The sequence below is a fragment of the Vitis riparia genome, chromosome 18 (assembly GCF_004353265.1).
Source record: "Vitis riparia cultivar Riparia Gloire de Montpellier isolate 1030 chromosome 18, EGFV_Vit.rip_1.0, whole genome shotgun sequence".
NCBI lineage: Eukaryota > Viridiplantae > Streptophyta > Magnoliopsida > Vitales > Vitaceae > Vitis > Vitis riparia.
The window spans coordinates 35,630,998-35,649,675 of record NC_048448.1 but is presented as its reverse complement, the minus strand read 5'-3'; the positions used below and the strand labels follow the sequence as shown (position 1 = coordinate 35,649,675).

Below are 18,678 nucleotides of genomic sequence, written 5' to 3'. Positions count from 1 at the left end.
AATTAGACAAAATTTTGTAGAAAAGTTTTCCAAATTTTAAAAGATTTGCATGTGGAAGTACGACTTGATATGTCTCTTCCTACACGTGAATTGCATTGGCAAGGAAGCTGAGAAGTTTAATCACGCCAGCGTTTTTTCTCTGTTAAATAACCAAGGATTGATATTGATGACATCCATTATCATTTCAAAGCCCATTTTCTCATATCGGCACGTTTTTCTTTTTTTCCTATTTCTCAGTATCAATTCAATACTAAACAAATTCACTACACGTGCATAGTGGAAGATGAAGCCTTCTAGCTAGATATTGATCCAAACTGATACTCACCATCTGCCCCAAACTGATCCAAATTGGTTTTCAACAATATACAACCACTGCATGACTTTTTGCATGGTAGAGAAACTTTTTAAAATGTTCTATCAAGAATAATTCTACCATAAATTAGGATTTCATGTCCAACTTTTTTATTTATTTATTGAAAAGATAAGAATTTTAAATGAATTCATTTTTAAGAAGAGGATTACAAATAATAAATTTGTTTTATTAAAAAATAAGTTTAATATAAAAAATAAATTGGCCTTTCGAATAGACGATTTAATTTAAAAATAAGATAATAGACATAAATATGGTATTATTATATTTATTTTTCAAATAACTATTTTTTAATAATATTTTTTGAAAATAATAAAGAAAATTCCTCCAATGACACTGAAAGTTCCGCCCTATAAATACTATAGAGCTTGCCAAGCCATTTCGCTCATACTTGCCAATTCATCATTCAGGGTGTTCTTTCATTGTTCTAAGGAAGTAGCATGTCTACTCAAGTCTCAGAATGTCCTCTCGTCCAAATTCCTAAACCCGAAAATTGCCCTAGGGCGAAGTTTCACCCTAACATTTGGGGTGACTTATTCATTACCTACACTCCCGAAGATGAGGTAATTCAATGAAAATATGTGTCAAGGTTAATGGCTTCTCAATGTGTTAATTGGTAAAATTTGTTGGTACAGGTTACACGTGCCTGCAAAGAGAAGCAGGTTGAAGATCTGAAAGAGGAGGTGAGAAGGGAGTTAATGGCTGCTGCTGGTAACCCTTCCCAACTGTTGAACTTCATTGATGCGGTGCAACGGCTTGGGGTGGCATACCACTTTGAAAGAGAGATAGAAGAATCATTACAACATATTTATGATAGATTTCATGATGCCGATGATACAAATGATGATCTCTATAATATTGCTCTTCGATTTCGACTACTGAGACAACAAGGGTACAATATTTCATGTGGTAAGAGACCAGGGAATCAATTATCATTGCATAAGTAGAAAATGCAACCGTCTTATCGTACAAAGGGTGTTATTATGCAGGTATATTCAACAAGTTCAAGGATGGGCTTGTATGAAGCTGCACATCTCAGGGTTCATGGAGAGGACATACTTGAAGAAGCACTTGCTCTCACCACCACTCACCTCAAGGCCATGGTATAAAGTTTAGGATACCCCCTTGCAGAACAAGTTGCTCATGCCCTGAAGCGGCCCATTAGGAAAGGTTTGGAGAGGCTAGAGGCAAGATGGTATATATCTATCTACTAAGATGAAGCTTTCCATGATAAAACTTTGCTAAAGTTGGCAAAATTAGATTTCAATCTAGTGCAGTCACTGCACAAAGAAGAGCTAAGCAATCTTGCAAGGTTGGTTTTTAAATCACCCCACATGCACTTGTTCATTCTTATCTGTTTGCTGTATGCTGATCACATTAATGTATTTTAGGTGGTGGAAAAAATTAGACTTTGCTACAAAGCTACCTTTTGCTCGAGATAGATTGGTGGAAGGCTACTTTTGGATAGTTGGGGTGTATTTTGAGCCTCAGTATTTATGGGCTATACGAATTTTAACCAAAATAATTGTCATGACTACGGTTATAGACGATATCTATGATGCATATGGCACACTTGAAGAAATAAAGCACTTTACAGAAGCCATTGAGAGGTTTGAAAACGTGGAAATTACCAATCTTGAATGCCCTATTATATGTATTTATACATACTTTAATCAGGGTTACGTATTTTATTTTCAGGTGGGATATTAACAGCATAGATCACCTTCCAGAATACATGAAACTCTTCTATGTGGCACTCTTAGATGTGTACAAAGAAATTGAGGAAGAGATGGAGAAAGAAAGATACCAATGTCGGGTTCACTATGCGATAGAAGTAGTAGGACATCTCTAACTCTGCCCTTTACTTCGTACATTTAGTCTCATATATACATAGATATAACTTGGATGCATGATCTTCAGATGAAGAATCAAGTTCGGGCTTACTTTGCTGAGGCAAAATGGTTCCACGAACAACACATTCCAACAATGGAAGAGTATATGCGTGTTGCACTATTAAGCTCAGGTTACTCCTTGCTTGCAACCTCGTCTTTCATCGGAATGGGAGAAATCGTGTCAAACGAGGCCTTTGATTGGGTGATTATAAGAGCTTCAACTGTGATTGCAAGGTTCATGGATGACATGACATCACATAAGGTATGGTCAATGTACATGTGTTTGCCTCCTAAGACAAGAAATTGAAGGTTATTTTTTATTCCGGGAAAATATTAAGAAAAAAAAATTAAGAAAAATGATTTTCTCATATTTGATTGTCTTATAAAAAAATATGAAAGAAAATAAAATATAATTGAAAGTAATGAAAAGCTTATACATTTTAAAATTATTTAATCCTCATATTAATGAGTTAAAATAAATAAAATGAGTTCAAAGTAATAAATAAAAATAATTTATTAACTTTAAATCTAATTTTTATATTCTTCATTTTTTTTTCCTTTCCATTTTTCCTTTTTATTTTCTTTCTCTTATATTTTCCTTTAAATTTTCCAAGAACCAAACATAGCTGAAGGGGTGGGCTTAGCCAAATCAGTTAGTTATAGGTTATTAACTTATGTATTAATATACATTCAGTTTGAGCAAGAGAGAGGGCATGTAGGATCAGGCATTGAATGTCACATGAAGCAATGTGGTGTCTTTGAAGAACAAGCATACAAAGAGTGACCCATTGAATCATGACTATATCCACTATTTTGATATTCAAATTCGATAGAGATGAAATTGGAACAGTTGATCTTTTTTTTTTTCATTTCTTTGAACTCCGCAAGAATTTGTTGATATTTCCAATTAAATCTTCTTGTTCCTAGGTGTTCCATAGGAATAAATTGCTATTCCTTGGTTCGTAGCCACGTGCTCTAATCCTCTGAGCTACAGGCCCCACCCCGTCTCCACTGGATCTGTTCCCGGGAGTACCCTCAAAAAAAAAAAGGAACCTTTCCTCTCCCCAGACATTTCGGGTTAAGAAGATGTGAAAGCGCATTTCTCTCTATAACTATAAGAAGGGTGCGTTCCGAGGTGTGAAGTGGGAGAGAAGGGATGTCATAATTGGGGTTTTGAATAAGACGACCTTTCTTTTCATTTTTTTCTTTTTCATATTTAAAAAGTAATAAGAATGAGAGGTGTTAAGCTTTTTATCATCTTTCTGTCTAGGTGCAGGTAGTCCGCATCTTCACAGACATGTCTATTTCACCGAGCCTCTCTCCGAGACAGTGCCTAGATCGTTACGCCTTTCATGCGGGTCGGAACTTACCCGACAAGGAATTTCGCTACCTTAGGATCGTTATAGTTACGACCGCCGCTTTTTATGAGGCACAAGCCGAAGAATTTGTCATGGAAGCGGAAGAACTACTGAAACTATGCGAAATCATCACAAAGGTTTATGTACAAAGAACAGGCAAACCTTATGGGTTGTATTCGAAGACCTGGAAAGGGATGTTTTTATGTCAACAACAGAAGCCCAAACTCATGGAATTGTTGATCTTGTAGCGTTTCAATGAAAAAAGAAAGGATTTTGTGCAAATATGTGATTTGAGATCTTCTTACATCTTTGATAATTTTGTCATCATCCAATTGTTCTCGAATGGGTCCATTCAACGATGTAAAATATCACAATGTGATAAAAGAATCAATTAAAAAAGATACCCCAATTCCAACTAGGAATTCGTTGGGTCCTTTAGGAATAGCCCTTCAAATTACGAATTTTTATTCATTTTACCAAAGTTTTTCAAAGAGGGTTATCTTGACGTAGGTCTGCCTTTGGCCTAGATCAACTTAAGTTAAATGGAGTCTCTATCGTTCTGATTAAAGAATCAAATATGAAACTTCATACACCTTAAAGTTCATAGGACGAAAAGAGATTTTTTTTGAGGTCCTTATACTCATTAGGCCTAGCATTGAATAGACTGGGTATTCACCTTATCAATATCTCAAAATGATGGTACACGCAAGAAATAGGCTAATTCAGCAGCTTTTTGTTCCATTTCTCGTGGCGTCAAATTCTCATCAGTACGAGTCAAAGGAATGGCCCCCTGGCCTCTGATTTCCATATAAAGGACAAGGATACGACGGGCATAAATATCCTCTTTAACTGCTATTCTGATGGACTGAATATCTTTCATAAGTAATCGGAGGAAGATCCGGCGATTTTTTCCAGGAAATCCCCAACGAAAAATACACACTATTCCTTCTTTTCTATCGAATCGATCATAACCACTACCTACCAAATTGTGAATGCATGGATGGACATTAACCAGGAATGCCTCAAACCTACTGCTGTTCCAATGCCTCTGCTTTCTCGTGTTCTCAATCTTTCACGAGTCATGGATGTCATTTACAAGGAAGGAGATGGCTACACACATGTTGGGAAAGTGATGAAGGATAATATTGGATCTGTGCTCATTGACCCCATAATATAAATCATTGTAATAAGGTGTGTGAGAGCTAGTTCACAAGATTTACTATTACATTATATCTTCTGCTTGCATGTATTCCGTTCTTATTATAGTTATTCAACATAAGTATTCATATTTAGAGTCTAACTAATTAATTTTGTGAAAAATTATGTCCATTTGCATGAAAAACAATTGAATGAACTTATCATTTTATAAGTTCATGGTTTCTACAATTTTAGGTGTGAAAAATACAGATATTTCAGGTTCAATATATTTATAGGTTGAAATTTTGGTCCCTAAACATTTTCTAGATCAACTGTGGCCTATGACATAGGAAATGGAACATACAATAACAATTCACATGGTTGTGAAAAGGAATTTACAATTTATTAACATGAATCGTTGGGTATGTGGAAGCTCTAATACCAATTTGTTGGAGTAATGTGTTAACCGAGAAACACACAAAATTACAAAGAAGATAAAATTGAGGAAAATTAAAAACTTTTATTGTATTCCATCACTTTTTCTTATTCAAATATTACATAATTACTTATTCCAACTTGCTTTATAACTACCCATAGCTAACTATTTTTAGGCTTTATAACCGGCTTTAACTATGGCTAATTTTAAACTACCTAGGACAAAACTAAATGGAACTCCAAATCTTGTTTGGAAATTTTTTTAAAATCTGTTCTTAAAAAAATAGTTTTTAAGAATAATTTTCTAATGTCTTATAGAACAAAAGTTTATTTGAGAACTTATGTAAAGATTATAACAGAATAGAGGTGGTGGCATCATCCAGGTTTTCGTCAGACTTTCAACAGCTCTTTTCTATTGTTTGATTTTGAATTTTTCTCCAAAGAAAGGCTTTGTGATTCATATATGTGAACTTAGTGGCAGAGTTACAGGAAATTGCTGTCCAATGGAAGCTTCATTATCACTTGATGGTGCAGTTACATGAAGGTAAAATTAAATCCACATATGACTATCTAGTTGTAGCTTTACTTGATGAGTTGTGTTATGTGCAAAGGAAAATCGGCAAAACTCTCGAGAGAAAGAAGAAGAAAAAGAGTTAGTTTCATTCTGATCATTCAAAGTTTGGTATAAATATGTCTAACCACCGTTAATTTCAAATTTTGTTAATTAGTACCTTTATAAATTTATTTCGTTTATTTGATGAGTTGTGTTATGTGCAAAGGAAAATCTGCAAAAGTCTTGGGACAAAGACGAAGAAAAAGAGTTTATTTCACTCGAATTATCCAAAGTTTGGTATATTTACACCTAATTAATCACTGTTGATTTCAAATTTTGTTAGTTAGTACCCTCGTAAATGTATATGTTAATTATATGAATCCATTACATATATTATTGGTGCACGACCAGCAATGTCCTTTCTGATTAGCTTCCTCCAAGTGAACAAGTGTAGGTTTTTATGGGGCACGCCCCTTTGAAGCTTAAGTTAGTTTGGAAGAGATGAACAATAGCTTCTTAGAGAGTTTTTTCATACTTGGTTCTGATGCCTGATGGCTATTTATCCTAACCAAGTTGCAACGTTTCCATACGTATTTATTGCTTTAAATGCCAATAATTGGTTTTATGAATAACAGTTTTTGGTTTAAAAGTCTGGCGTTTTTGTCCATGAATGTTGCTAGCGTGTTGGTTCAGTATTTACTGCCAGTATTCATTACTTGAATGATGTTCCCATAACATTTTGGCCATCTGTAGTCTAGACGGGGAAAGGGATTCATGCGAGACAGACGTGGGGATCCCACATATATTATGCATGAAATTAATACCTTATCTAAACACATTCCAAAGCATGATCTAAACAAACATGATCGTACATCCTTGCTTGGGGACTTGATCAGTCTCTGAGTCTGAAAATATGGTGGAAAACCAAGTTGAATGGAACCCGAAAGCTTAACTCAAAATTGGAACTGAACTTGTAATGAGCGACCTGCCTTGATCAGTTAGGATCAGTTCAGTGTTGGGCCATCGACCTTGACGTACTGAGATTTTCAAATCCAAGGCTCGATGAATAGGATTCTGCAATTTGCCTGCACTAAATTAACTTGTTTAACAAGATTTTCACTTCCTCAAAACTAATACTATGCTCAAGGACAAGGTATGATCCATGCAGATGCAATAAACCAAGTCCTAAATGCTTGGGCAAGTACTGACCCATGCGTTTTTCAACTAGGTAAGTTGGAAGATTGTATTTAACAATATTAGCTAGATGGGTTGCCTATGAGCATATGGGCAGTGGAATATAATGGTTTTTGGTCCATTGAGAATTAATTCTTCACATCCAAAAATGAAAAAGAAAGAAATATGTTAGGAAAATCCAACAAAGAATAAAAGCTACTTCAATCTTTTTGCTGCATGAACTTCACGAGGAGAGGGGAGAACTTACCAATAAGTCTTGAAGTATTCAGAGAGAACTTTTCAGGAGCAGAAGCTTAACCATGGTCATTGGTGGATCTTCTCAACCTTCAAGGCATGGTTGCTGACCTACCTCAAAGCTATCACTTTCAACTCCAATTGGTCCTTCATGATCAAGGCTTTCGGCAAGAAGATTATCATGTTGATCAGATCAAGCATATATAAGATGAACTCCACATTCTTTCACCTTTAGAGGTATACCACTGTGATAGCCTTTAAATGAAGCAGGCAAGTGACCCCATTCATTGGAGAGGTACTTCTTTTTAAGCGCAACCTTTGGATAATAACTTATCCACACTTGCTTGGATGAACCACCATTAAAGTAGCATTCACAAAGGGGTGGTGCAAATGCAAGAAAATCTACCCCTCCAATTTGATCAGTCAATTTACATTCTAAACGATAAGTGTATGTTGCATCAATTGGGGAACTCTCAAATTCATCATCAGATTCATTCTTAGGTGTATGAGCATAGTCCTTCTAAGATTTATCATTAAACTTATTCTCATATTGCTTCTCAAATTCATGGCAAGATTCAGCATCAAGTTGAACATAGACCGTACATAAAGCAAATCCTAGAAACCCCTTATCCTTGTACCAATTCATAGGAAGCTCTATTGTTACTGCACTTCCTTTCTGATAACTGAACCACTTCAGAATTGCTCAACTTCCAGAAGTCAGAATATTAAATCCCCTGGTGACATTGGAAAATGGATCGTTCTCTGGACAAGACAAACAGCTCCTTGATTCCAACTCCTGCAAAATAGTACCATGTAAATCACGTGTCTAGATTAATAGTTGTGTTCCATGAAAATCATATCTGAATTTTCCATTTGAAGTTATTGAAAACAGAAGGCCATGACTGCCTCCTCCATGGTGACAATGATGGAATCGACAAAGTCTTCAGGCAGATGCAGTGGTGTGCATCTACACAGTTTCTACTCGATGGAAGCTCTGGGAGGATTTGAAGCCTCTTGCAGAGGCTCAAACTGAGGAATCTTAGACAAATCACCCCAGATTGCTCGTTGTATTCTTAAGGAATAGAGGTTTGCGTTTTGAACAGCGTTTGATACCAAGAGTCCCATGACAACCGAAATCACTGTCCTTCCAGATATCAATTGATGCATGTAACTCTTCTATAGTTGTCTTATCCAAATAAAGCTTTTTCAAAATTTCCATCTTCCCTGTAATTTCTGGAAACCTCTTTAGGTTTCAACAGTGAGTGTAACAGAGACTTTTGAGGTGTTGCAACTTACTAATACTACCAGGAAAACCTTCAAGGCCTTACTAATACTACCAGGAAAACCTTCAAGGCTAAGGCTTTTGCAACGTGCCAAATTCAAAACTTCAAGCACTATCAGATGTCCAATTGATGAAGGTAGCTCTTTTATAGTTGTCTCATCCAAATGAAGCTCTTTCAAAATTTCCATCTTCCCTGTAATTTCTGGAAACCTCTCTAGGTTTGAACAGCCAGAACACTTGATGTTCAAGACATTTCAACTCACAAATGCTACTTGGAAGACTCCTAAGCGTTTTGCATCCTGTCAAATTCAAGAGAAAAAGAACTAGTAAATAATTTTAACATTGATAGGTGAGCTTTAAGCAAATTTTTACTACCTTTAGGTCATGCTTGATTGACAGGAGAGGATATGTATATTTTAGGATATCATATCCTATTAGAAAGGATATGATTTCCAATGGAATATGATATTCTAAGTTAGCATATCCAATAGGATATATCATGTTATATTTAATTTGTGAAATAAATAAAAAATAATATAAAATGCATATTATTTTCAATGTTTAAAATAAAAATTATATTAGATTCCGATATTTTCTATTTAAAAAAATGAAATTTCTCTTATGTTTAACAATATTTATGATTAAACTATTTAAATTTTATAAATAAAAAGTTTTATATTATTTTATTCAATATATAAGAATAATTTATATGTCATATATTAATATTATTTTATAAATATTTTTTTAGTTTTTCTTTTTTAATCATAAATTTAATTTATATTAAAAAAATTATTTTACAAAATGTGTATATAAAAAAATAAAAATAAATAAAAATTGATAAAAAAAATAAATTTGTAATTTATGGGATATGCATATCTCATATCTTAGCATGAAATTAACATATCTCATGTAAAAAAGATAATAATATATATATATATATATATAAAAGTGGATAATATATTCTACCATTTATCCTATTCCATATTTGATTGAACATATGAAAGAATAAGTGATAAGATGACTTATCATATCTTATCGTTAACCAAACATGAGATAGGATATAATATCCTCTCTCTAATCCTATCTCATGTTATATCGGGTCAATGACTTTAAGAGTTAGTGTTTTCAATGTTGGCATAGATGAAAATTTTGAGATTTTTACGAGATTTTGACAATAACTGAGATTCATGACCTTCAACTTTCCATGAATTTGAAATAAAATAAAATTTGTTTTAATAAATAAAATATTTCATGAAATTCATATTAATGTCAAATAATGATTATACCTTATTCCCTTTCTATAGCTATCTTATGTTGTTGTATCTCAAGTCGAGTGAAATAAGGCTATCTCTAGGAAAATTTGGTGGCAAAGATTTCAAATGAAGATGCCCTTTTTTTTTCTTTTTTTTTTTTTTCTATGATGCATGATGAATTTGTCTCTATTATATATTAAACCCTTTTATGTTTTAGGGTTTCATTTTTTAGGGAGTGTGGCTACAATTGAGAGATGATGAATTTTTTTTTTTCTTGTGATGCATGATGAATTTGTCTCTATTATATATTTAACCCTTTTATGTTTTAGGGTTTTGTTTTTTAGAGAGTGTGGCTACAATTGAGAGATGATATTTTTTAGAACTTCACCATTGTAACCCTTCTCGTTCATTTTTTTATTAGTGGATTTTTTAATGTTAGTGCACTCCATGGATGTAAGGATCACATTGATCGCTGACCCATGTTAAAAATCTTGTCTTTTTCTTTATTTTTCTCTTCGCGTATGTGTGTGGTTTGATTAATAGTTGCAAGATTGTATTTAACATTATTAGCTAGATGGGTTGCCTATAGGCAGGGGAATATAATGGTTTTTGGTCGATTGAGAATTAATTCTTCACATCCAAAAATGAAAAGGAAAGAAATATGTTATGAAAATCCAAGAAAGAATAAAAGCTACTTCAATCTTTTTGCTGCATGAACTTAGCAAGGAGAGGGAAGAACTTACCAGTAAGTCTTGAAGTATTCAGAGAGAACTTTTCAGGAGCAGAAGCTTAACCATGATCATTGGTGGATCTTCTCAATCTTCAAGGCATGGTTGCTGACCTACATCAAAGCTATCACTTTCAACCACAATTGATCCTGCATCATCAAGGCTTTCAGCAAGAAGATTATAATGTTGATCAGATCGAGCATATATAAGATAGACTCCACATTCTTTCACCTTTAGAGGTGTACCATTGTGATAGCCTTTAAATGAAGCAATCAAGTGACTCCATTCATTGGAGAAGTACTTTTTAAGTGCAACCTTTGGATAATACCTGATCCACACTTGCTTGGATGGACGACCATTAACATCGCATTCACAAAGGGTTGGTCCAAATGCAAGAAAATCTACCTCTCCAATTTGATCAGTCAATTTACATTCTAAACGACAAGTGTGTGTTGCGCCAACTGGGGAATTCTCAAATTCATCCTCAGATTCATTCTTAGATGTATGAGCATATTCATTCTGAGATATATCATCAAACGTATTCTCAGATTCATGGCCAGATGCAGCATTGAGTGGAACATAGACCGAGCATAAAACAAAACCGAGAAAACCCTTCTGCTCATACCAATTCATAGGAAGCTCTGTTTTTACTGCACATCCCATCTGACAACTTATCCACTCTGGAATTCTTTGACTTCCAGAAATGAAAATATCAAATTCTCTGCTGACACATGAAGGTGGTTCATTCTCTGCACAAGGCAAACAGCTCCTCGATTCCGACCCCTGCACAAAAGTACCATGTAAATCACATGTCTAGATTAATTGTTGTGTGCCATGAAAATCATACCTGAATTTCCCATTTGTATTAATTGAACACAGAAGGCCATGTCTGCCTCTTCCATGGCGACAATGATGGAAACGGCAAAGTCTTCAAGCAGGTGCAATGGTGTGCATCTGCATACTCTATACTTGATAGAAGCTCAGGGTGGCTTTGAAGCCTCTTGCAGTGACTCAAACCAAGGAATCTTAGCCCACAAAGTTGACTGTTAATAGCAGGAAAACTCACAAGATCATTGCAAAATGACAAATCCAAATGTTCAAGCTCTTCCAGATATCCAATTGATGTAGGTAGCTCTTTTATAGCTGTCTCATCCAGATAAAGATCTTTTAAATATTCCATCTTCCTGGTGTTGGTGGTAAGCTCTTTAGTTTTGAACAGGCACATAAACATATACTTTTAAGGTGTTCCAACTTACTAATACCACTTGGAAGACTCTCAAGGTTTTCGCAATGTTCCAAATTCAAAAATTCAAGTGCTGTCAAATGGTAAATTGATGAAGGTAACTCTTTTATAGCTGTCTCATTCAAATGAAGCTCTTTCAAATTTTCCATCTTTTCTGTGATCTCTGGAAACGCCTCTAGGTTTGAACAGCCAGAGCACCAGAGACATTCAAGGCATTTCAACTCACAAATGCTACTTGGAAGACTCCTAAGCTTTTTGCACCCTGTCAAATTCAAGAGAAACAGAACTAGTAAATAATGTTAACATTAATGGGTGAGCCTTAAGCAAAGTTTTACTACCTTCAAGACTTAGAATCTTCAATGCTGGCATAGATGGAAATTTTGAGATTTTTACGAGATTTTGACAATAACTGAGATTCATGACCTTCAAGTTTCCAAGAATCTGTAACAAAATAAAATTTGTTTTAATAAACAAAAAATCCCATGAAATTTAAATTAATGTCAAGTAGAAGTATAACTAAATAATGATCATACCTTATTCCCCTTCCAGAGCTGTCTTATGTTGCTACGACTCAAGTCAAGTAAAATAAGGCTATCTCCAGGAAAATTTGGCGGCAAAGATTTCAAAGGAAGATGCATTAGGGAATATAATTTGGGCATTTTCAGGAAACCTGCACTGCTGAACTGTATCTTTTGAATTTCTTCTGTCCCCTATAAACCAAAGCACAAGATAAATGAAGCATAAAATTAGCCTAAAATGATATAATATATTAAATTATTGAAGCTTGCTCAAACACACACACACACACACATATATCTTCAGCTACAACTCAAACTAGATTAATGCATTTTGGCTCTTACCGTATTCCTTGTCAGTTGAGGATACACATCCTTGGAATCCTGCAATCTGCTCCTTTTACAAGGCTCATGGGGATTATTTTCATGAATAAGTTTTTGACCCATTTGTTGTAATAAATCATGCATGTATAACTTATTGTTTGAAATTGTTACAAGACACATATCATGAAGAACTTGAATTCCACTTTCTGAGCCCAACCCAAGACTGTCAAGTATTGTTGAAACAGATTCCTCATCTTTCCCCTTTAAAAGGCATACAACCTTAAGAAAAATCTCCTGCTCTGTAGGAGTTAGTCCATCAAAACTTACTTTTAATTCATTGTAAATTTCTCCATGAGTGTTTTTTCTTAGTTTATGCAATATACATTTCCATTCGGTTATTGTCTTGCCAAAAAGAGAAGAACCCAACACTTTAAGAGCTAAAGGATGACCCTTAACATATCCTACAACATGGTTCACAAGACCAACATAATCTTCTTTTGGAAAGGTTTGTTTAAAGGCATGCCAACTGAAGAGGTGAATAGCTTCCTCATGAGTTAATCCTTTAGATTCAAATGATGCATCTAATTTAGCCACATTTAGCAAATGTCTATCTCTAGTTGTAAAGATAATTCTACTTCGGAGGCTAAACGAATCACGTAATTTAACTAAGAATTCTACTTGGCTCAACCGATCAACATCATCAACAACAAGAAGAACCCTTTTATTTTTTGTTCTTCCATGTGTTCCTATTGATGCATCATCAAGTAGCTGCTGAAATTGTGGTAGATTGAGATGATGACCTCTTGAATTCTCTCCAACATTTGTAAGAAAGATGGTACTCTGGAAATGATATGAGATTTTATTGTAAATAGCCTTGGCAATGGTAGTCTTCCCAATTCCACTTATTCCATTTATCCCAATCATGAGAACCTTATCCAACTTAAGATTTATCAACGACAACAATTTTTTCAAACGAAATTCCATTCCAACTGTGTCATAATCAACTTGTAGAAGCTCACAATTCAATCTTCTAAGAATATCAGTGATAATTTCCTTGATAAGCTGTGACTCATACCTGCTAAAATACAAGAAACAAGCAATGAGTTAGAATTAGTCACAAAATTAGGGATATGAAGTAGAGATAACTATGGTGCCAAGTGTCAAGCTGCCAGTTTGCTCTCCGTGTTTCCCAACTTAGCAATCTGAAACTAAAAGCTCTTCTCTATAACCCCTACTTTGGCCATTAGTAAAGGCTATCTCCCTTCTCCTTTTGTTTCATAAAGGATCCTCTCATCAAGGGAAGAATCCTCTGGGTCATCAACCAGCTCACATAAAGGTTAAATCTTCTCAGCATCACGGAATTATCTTAGGAATGTAATATATTTCCTTCCTACTACATATCATCGTAATATGTTTCCTTCCTCCTCTGTATCATTTCTAAAGTGTAGATATATACTTATGTTAGTCAGTCACCAAGAACACAGCAGATTATTCCCTTGAAGTCTTCCTCCTTTATGGTATCAGAGCAGTTCCAGCAGTTACTACTGGAACTGCCATTCCTAGCACGTTAATATTTGGATCATGGAAATTACTACAACAGAGAAAACAATCTAATTTCTCCATTTTTGATTTATCACAAAACTAAAGAGGAAATATGAGAATTAAATTTACACAAGGAAATTGTTGTGAAATCAATCAAGGAATCCATGACAATGGTTACAGAGGGCAAATATCTTTTGGTCTGGATATCATGTTCTTAATTTTATGGAAAGGGCTAAATCCTAATTTAATGGGTTGAAACCATATGGAACTTATCTTTAGGTCTAATTCTTCAGAACATAACAGCAAAAATTCTATGATAATCTACCCTAAATTTATTATTATTTTTGTGGGAAATCTGTTTCAAACAGGTTTGATACAAATGAAAACTTGTTCATATCCATCCCTAAAGTCTATTTCGGTGCAAGAATTCACATTTGTGCCTCATTCAAACTCGTTGAACTAAAGTGGAGTTAGATAAAATTTCTGAAAGGAAGGTGATGAGAAGTTATAATTACTGATTGTGAAGAGGCCATCCCACTAGATTGGATGCTTCCCTCAGGGCGGCCCTCCATCTATTCACCTTCTCCTTCGTCTCCTCGGCGTCTCTTTCATGACTCAAAAATACTTCACAACTTCCGATCTGATCTCGCACTTCTGATGCATCAACATGGTAGAACACCGGCATAACCATTCGACCCGGTTTTTTCATAGACTTAATTATGGTTTCCAGCTCATCTAAACACCACCTCGAAGAAGCATAGTTCTTCGAAAATACAAGGATGGAAATCTTTGATTCCTCAATAGCTGTCAAGAATTCTGGCGCAATTTCTTCCCCTTTCTCATGTTTTCCATCGTCTCTGAAGGCATAAAATCCATTCTCATCCAAAGCTGTATAGAGATGATCGGTAAAAGTTTTACCAGTGTCTTCTCCTCTAAAACTCAAGAAGACATCGTACTTCCATTGAGGGGCAAAAGTAGAATCAACAGACGCCATTCAGAAGGGCGCGGTTGAAATATGTGAGGAATGTTGATAACAAGCGCGCAACAAGCACCCCATATATATATATCATAAGGCATGGTTTGAAATATTGGGTAGTCGAATATATTTTGACAAAAATATTGATATTGATAGGCGAGAATTATTAAAAATTTATGAAAATATTTAAAAATATATATTTTATAAGTGAAAATAGATATATTAAAATTATTTTATAAGGATAATTGATATAAATATAATCAAAGATAATGTTTATAAAAAAAATTTATTTTTATTAAAATATGTTTATTATATTTTAAATAAAATAAATAAATTGATTTACAAAAAATATTTTATTTTAGATTTAATTTTTAAAATTTTATTATAATTTTTTTTTAATTAATATTAATTTATTTAAATAATTAAAATTATATTAATAATTTATTTTATCCAATTAATTTTAATTTATAAAATATTAGAACTTCATTCATTTTTTTTATATTTTAATAATTTTTAAATAAATTTATATTTTTAATACTTTAAAATAAAAAACATTTAGAATTAAATAAAATTAGAATGATAAATATAAAAAAAAATTAAAGTGAAGTGATAGTAATTTTTAAAAATAAGATTAATGAGATAAATAATAATAATTAAAAATAAAAGAATAATATAAAATAAAATGATGATATAAATTTAAATTAAAAGATAAATTATAAAATAATAATAATTAAATAACACAGATAAATAAATAAAATGATTTCCCGAAAAATTAGTAATTTTATCAAAAAAAAAATAGTAGAAAATCCATGATATATTATTGATAAATTGGGGATTTTTTTTAAAACTGCCTTCCTTGTACTTCATATCACCAAAATATCGGTCAAATATTATTATTTTTCAATCATCTCTAAGATTTTAGTTAAATATAATAAACTTCTATTAATTTAAAAATCCCAGAAATGTCTCCCTTATTTTGAATTAAAGAATCCAACCTGTGAAAACAACAAATGAAAAAAAAAAAGATTTTTGTTGAAATTTCGTAAGATTAAGTATATTTAATTAAAACCTTAGGAAGTCAATGAAATTAAAGGTTTTTAAATAATAAAAAATAAAATATTTCCTTTAAGAATTTTTTTATTTGTTGTTTTAGAATTATTTTTTAAAAAAACAACTAAAAATAATTTATTATATATAAAAATAATTTTAAGACATATTTAAAAACATTAAAAGCTAATAAAGAATATTTTTAAATCTCTAATAGGCTTTTGTACAAAATTTTAGATATAGATAAATATGAAAAATAATTTTATAAAAATTATTAGAATTATTAAAAATTTTATAGTGATATTTTTATTAAAAAAAAATAAATTATCATTAGGTTGAAGTATGTTATAATCTAATATGGTATTTATTTTTTGATTGAACAGAAAAAATTAAAATATTTAATATTAATTAAAAATATCTTATTAATATTAAATAAATTGGTTATTAAGTTTAATTTATTTGTATTAAGGGATCTAAATGGCTTAATTTTATTTGAGTGAAAAAAAGTTAAATATTTTAATTTTTTTTTATTTACCCAAATGTTTTTGCTTTATTCACCCAGGATACAAACAGCATCTAACACGGACCACGTCAGCTGAAGATGATGTGACAGGTGGCACTTCGTTTGCCTTTCCTTCACTTTCGGTAAGGTGTCAGACAAGCATGAAAATGACAGGCCAAAAGATGCACAAATTAATTCATATTTTTTTACCGCCTTCCGGTATTGGATTCCCAACTCCCAAGTGACACAAAAATTAAACCCATAATTCATTGAGCACTTAGTTTGAATGCCTTGAAGCAGTGGAACTAAGTTTAAGATTAAAGATAAAGGAGAATGAATATAGGTCGAGTTGTACTAAATTACTATAAAATTTTATATTTGTATTCTCTTTTTTCTACTCATTTACTTTATATATAATTGTCTTTATATTATTTTATTATATATTTATATATATTTGTTTCTTATATTCACATGGTTTAAATTTATAAAAATTGGACCATTACCCATTTCACCCTCTTTACGGTGATTACCATAAGTTAGATTAATCTAATTTTTTTAACAACTTTAAAATATAAATTTTTGAATTAAATAAAATTAGAATGATAAATATAAAAAAAAAATTTAAAGTGAAGTGATAGTAATTTTTAAAAATGAGATTAATCTTTTAAAAAAAATAGTTTCCCAAAAATTTTGCCAATTTTATCAAAAAGTGGTAGAAAATCCATGATATATTCGACAATTTTTTTTTTTATAAAATCACCTTTCTCGTAGTCGATTTCTTTCGACAATATTTCAAATCCATCGTTCAATCCTTGGTGTTCGATTCAATCTTTATATCGCCAAAATATCGGTGAAAAATTTTTATGTTTCAAACATCTCTAAGATTTTAGTTAAATATAATAAGCTTCTATTAATTTAAAAATTCATCCAATGTCTCTTTTATTTTGAATTAAAGAGTAAGGTGTGTGAAAACAACAAATGAGAAAGAAAAAAAAAAACAACTAAAGATATTTGTTGAAATTTCAAAAGATTAGGTATATTTAATTAAAATATCAAAGAGGTCAATGAAATTAAAGGTTTTTAAATAATAAAAAAGAAAATATTTCTTTTAAGATGTTTTTTTTATTTGTTTTCTTAGAATTATTTTTTAAAATAATTAAAAATAAATTATTATATATAAAAATAATTTAAAAACATATTTAAAAACATTGAAAGCTAGTAACGAATATTTTAAAATCTCTAACAGACTTTTATACTAAATTTTAGATAAAATATGAAAAAGAATTTTATAAAAAATATTAGAATTATTAAAAAATTTATAATGATAGGTTTTTTATAAAAAAAAAAAAAAGAAAAAGAAATTATCATTGAGTAGAGGGGACAAGATTGAAGTATATTATAATTTAAGGTGGTGTTTGGTTTTTAATTAAATAGAAAAAAATTAAAATATTTATTTTTTTATTTAATTAAAATATTTTATTAATATTAATTAATATAATTAAAGGGAATTTATAATCCTAGTTAGTTATGTTAGTCTATATGAATTAGAAAAAGGCAAATGATTTTACTTTTCTAAATACAAACAGCGTCTAACACGGACCACGTCAGCTGAAGATGATGTGACAGGTGGCACTTCGTTTGCTTTTCCTTCACGTTCGGTTAGGTGTCAGACAAGCATGAAAATGACAGGCCAAAAGATACAAAAATTAATTCATATTTTTTTATCGCCTTCCGGTACAGGGATTCCCAAGTGATAATGTTGAAAAAAAGTAGAGAGGACCGACCTTCTAGGAAGGACACACGGTCTTAGCTGGACATATTTTGTATCGTTAGGAAAAAGAATTTAATAAACCGATATATTATATAAAATTTATAATAATAATAATAAATTAAAATATATATAATTAAAAAATTTAATAATATTTAAAAAAAATTAATAGTCAAATTAAATAATAAAAATAAAAATAAATATATTAATATATAGAATTTTATTAAATAAAATATATATAATATTTAAATATCAAGAAAACTTATAATATTAAAAGTATGAAAAATAATATAATTGGTGTTTGAAGTGGAATGAGCCTTTTTAA

At 31.8% G+C, this 18,678-nt stretch overlaps 1 protein-coding gene and 1 pseudogene across 5 annotated transcripts; one reads left to right on the top strand and one right to left on the bottom strand.

The window, feature by feature from the left end:
• Positions 1–774: 774 nt before the first annotated feature.
• On the top strand, positions 775–4,816 carry LOC117906354 (annotated as a pseudogene).
• A 1,613-nt stretch (positions 4,817–6,429) lies between these two features.
• On the bottom strand, positions 6,430–15,068 carry LOC117907095 (disease resistance protein RUN1-like). 5 transcript variants are annotated; one of them, XM_034820465.1, is made up of 9 exons: positions 14,576–15,068; positions 12,540–13,596; positions 12,213–12,389; positions 12,018–12,120; positions 11,284–11,941; positions 10,452–11,219; positions 8,502–8,754; positions 7,187–7,969; positions 6,430–6,830 (listed from the first exon to the last, which is right to left on the bottom strand). In XM_034820465.1, the coding sequence occupies exons 1-5, from the start codon at positions 15,052–15,054 to the stop codon at positions 11,604–11,606; spliced, it is 2,154 nt and encodes a 717-aa protein (XP_034676356.1). In that variant the 5' UTR covers positions 15,055–15,068; the 3' UTR covers positions 6,430–6,830; positions 7,187–7,969; positions 8,502–8,754; positions 10,452–11,219; positions 11,284–11,603. The 5 variants fall into 5 exon arrangements, with proteins under 5 accessions (XP_034676356.1, XP_034676357.1, XP_034676355.1 ...); XM_034820466.1 differs by having other exon boundaries at positions 8,511–8,754; XM_034820464.1 differs by having other exon boundaries at positions 7,187–8,487; positions 8,520–8,754.
• Between the last annotated feature and the right edge of the window lie 3,610 nt (positions 15,069–18,678).

What these genes read in the sequence shown, in the direction of transcription:
- LOC117907095 (XM_034820463.1), bottom strand. Translation starts at nt 15,054, where the DNA reads ATGGCGTCTGTTGATTCTACTTTTGCCCCTCAATGGAAGTACGATGTC. An exon ending in GGATGGCCTCTTCACAATCA is followed by an intron (nt 13,597 to 14,575) that starts GTAATTATAACT and finishes CTTGTATTTTAG; the next exon opens with CAGGTATGAGTCACAGCTTA. An exon ending in CTCAACTGACAAGGAATACG is followed by an intron (nt 12,390 to 12,539) that starts GTAAGAGCCAAA and finishes TTTGGTTTATAG; the next exon opens with GGGACAGAAGAAATTCAAAA.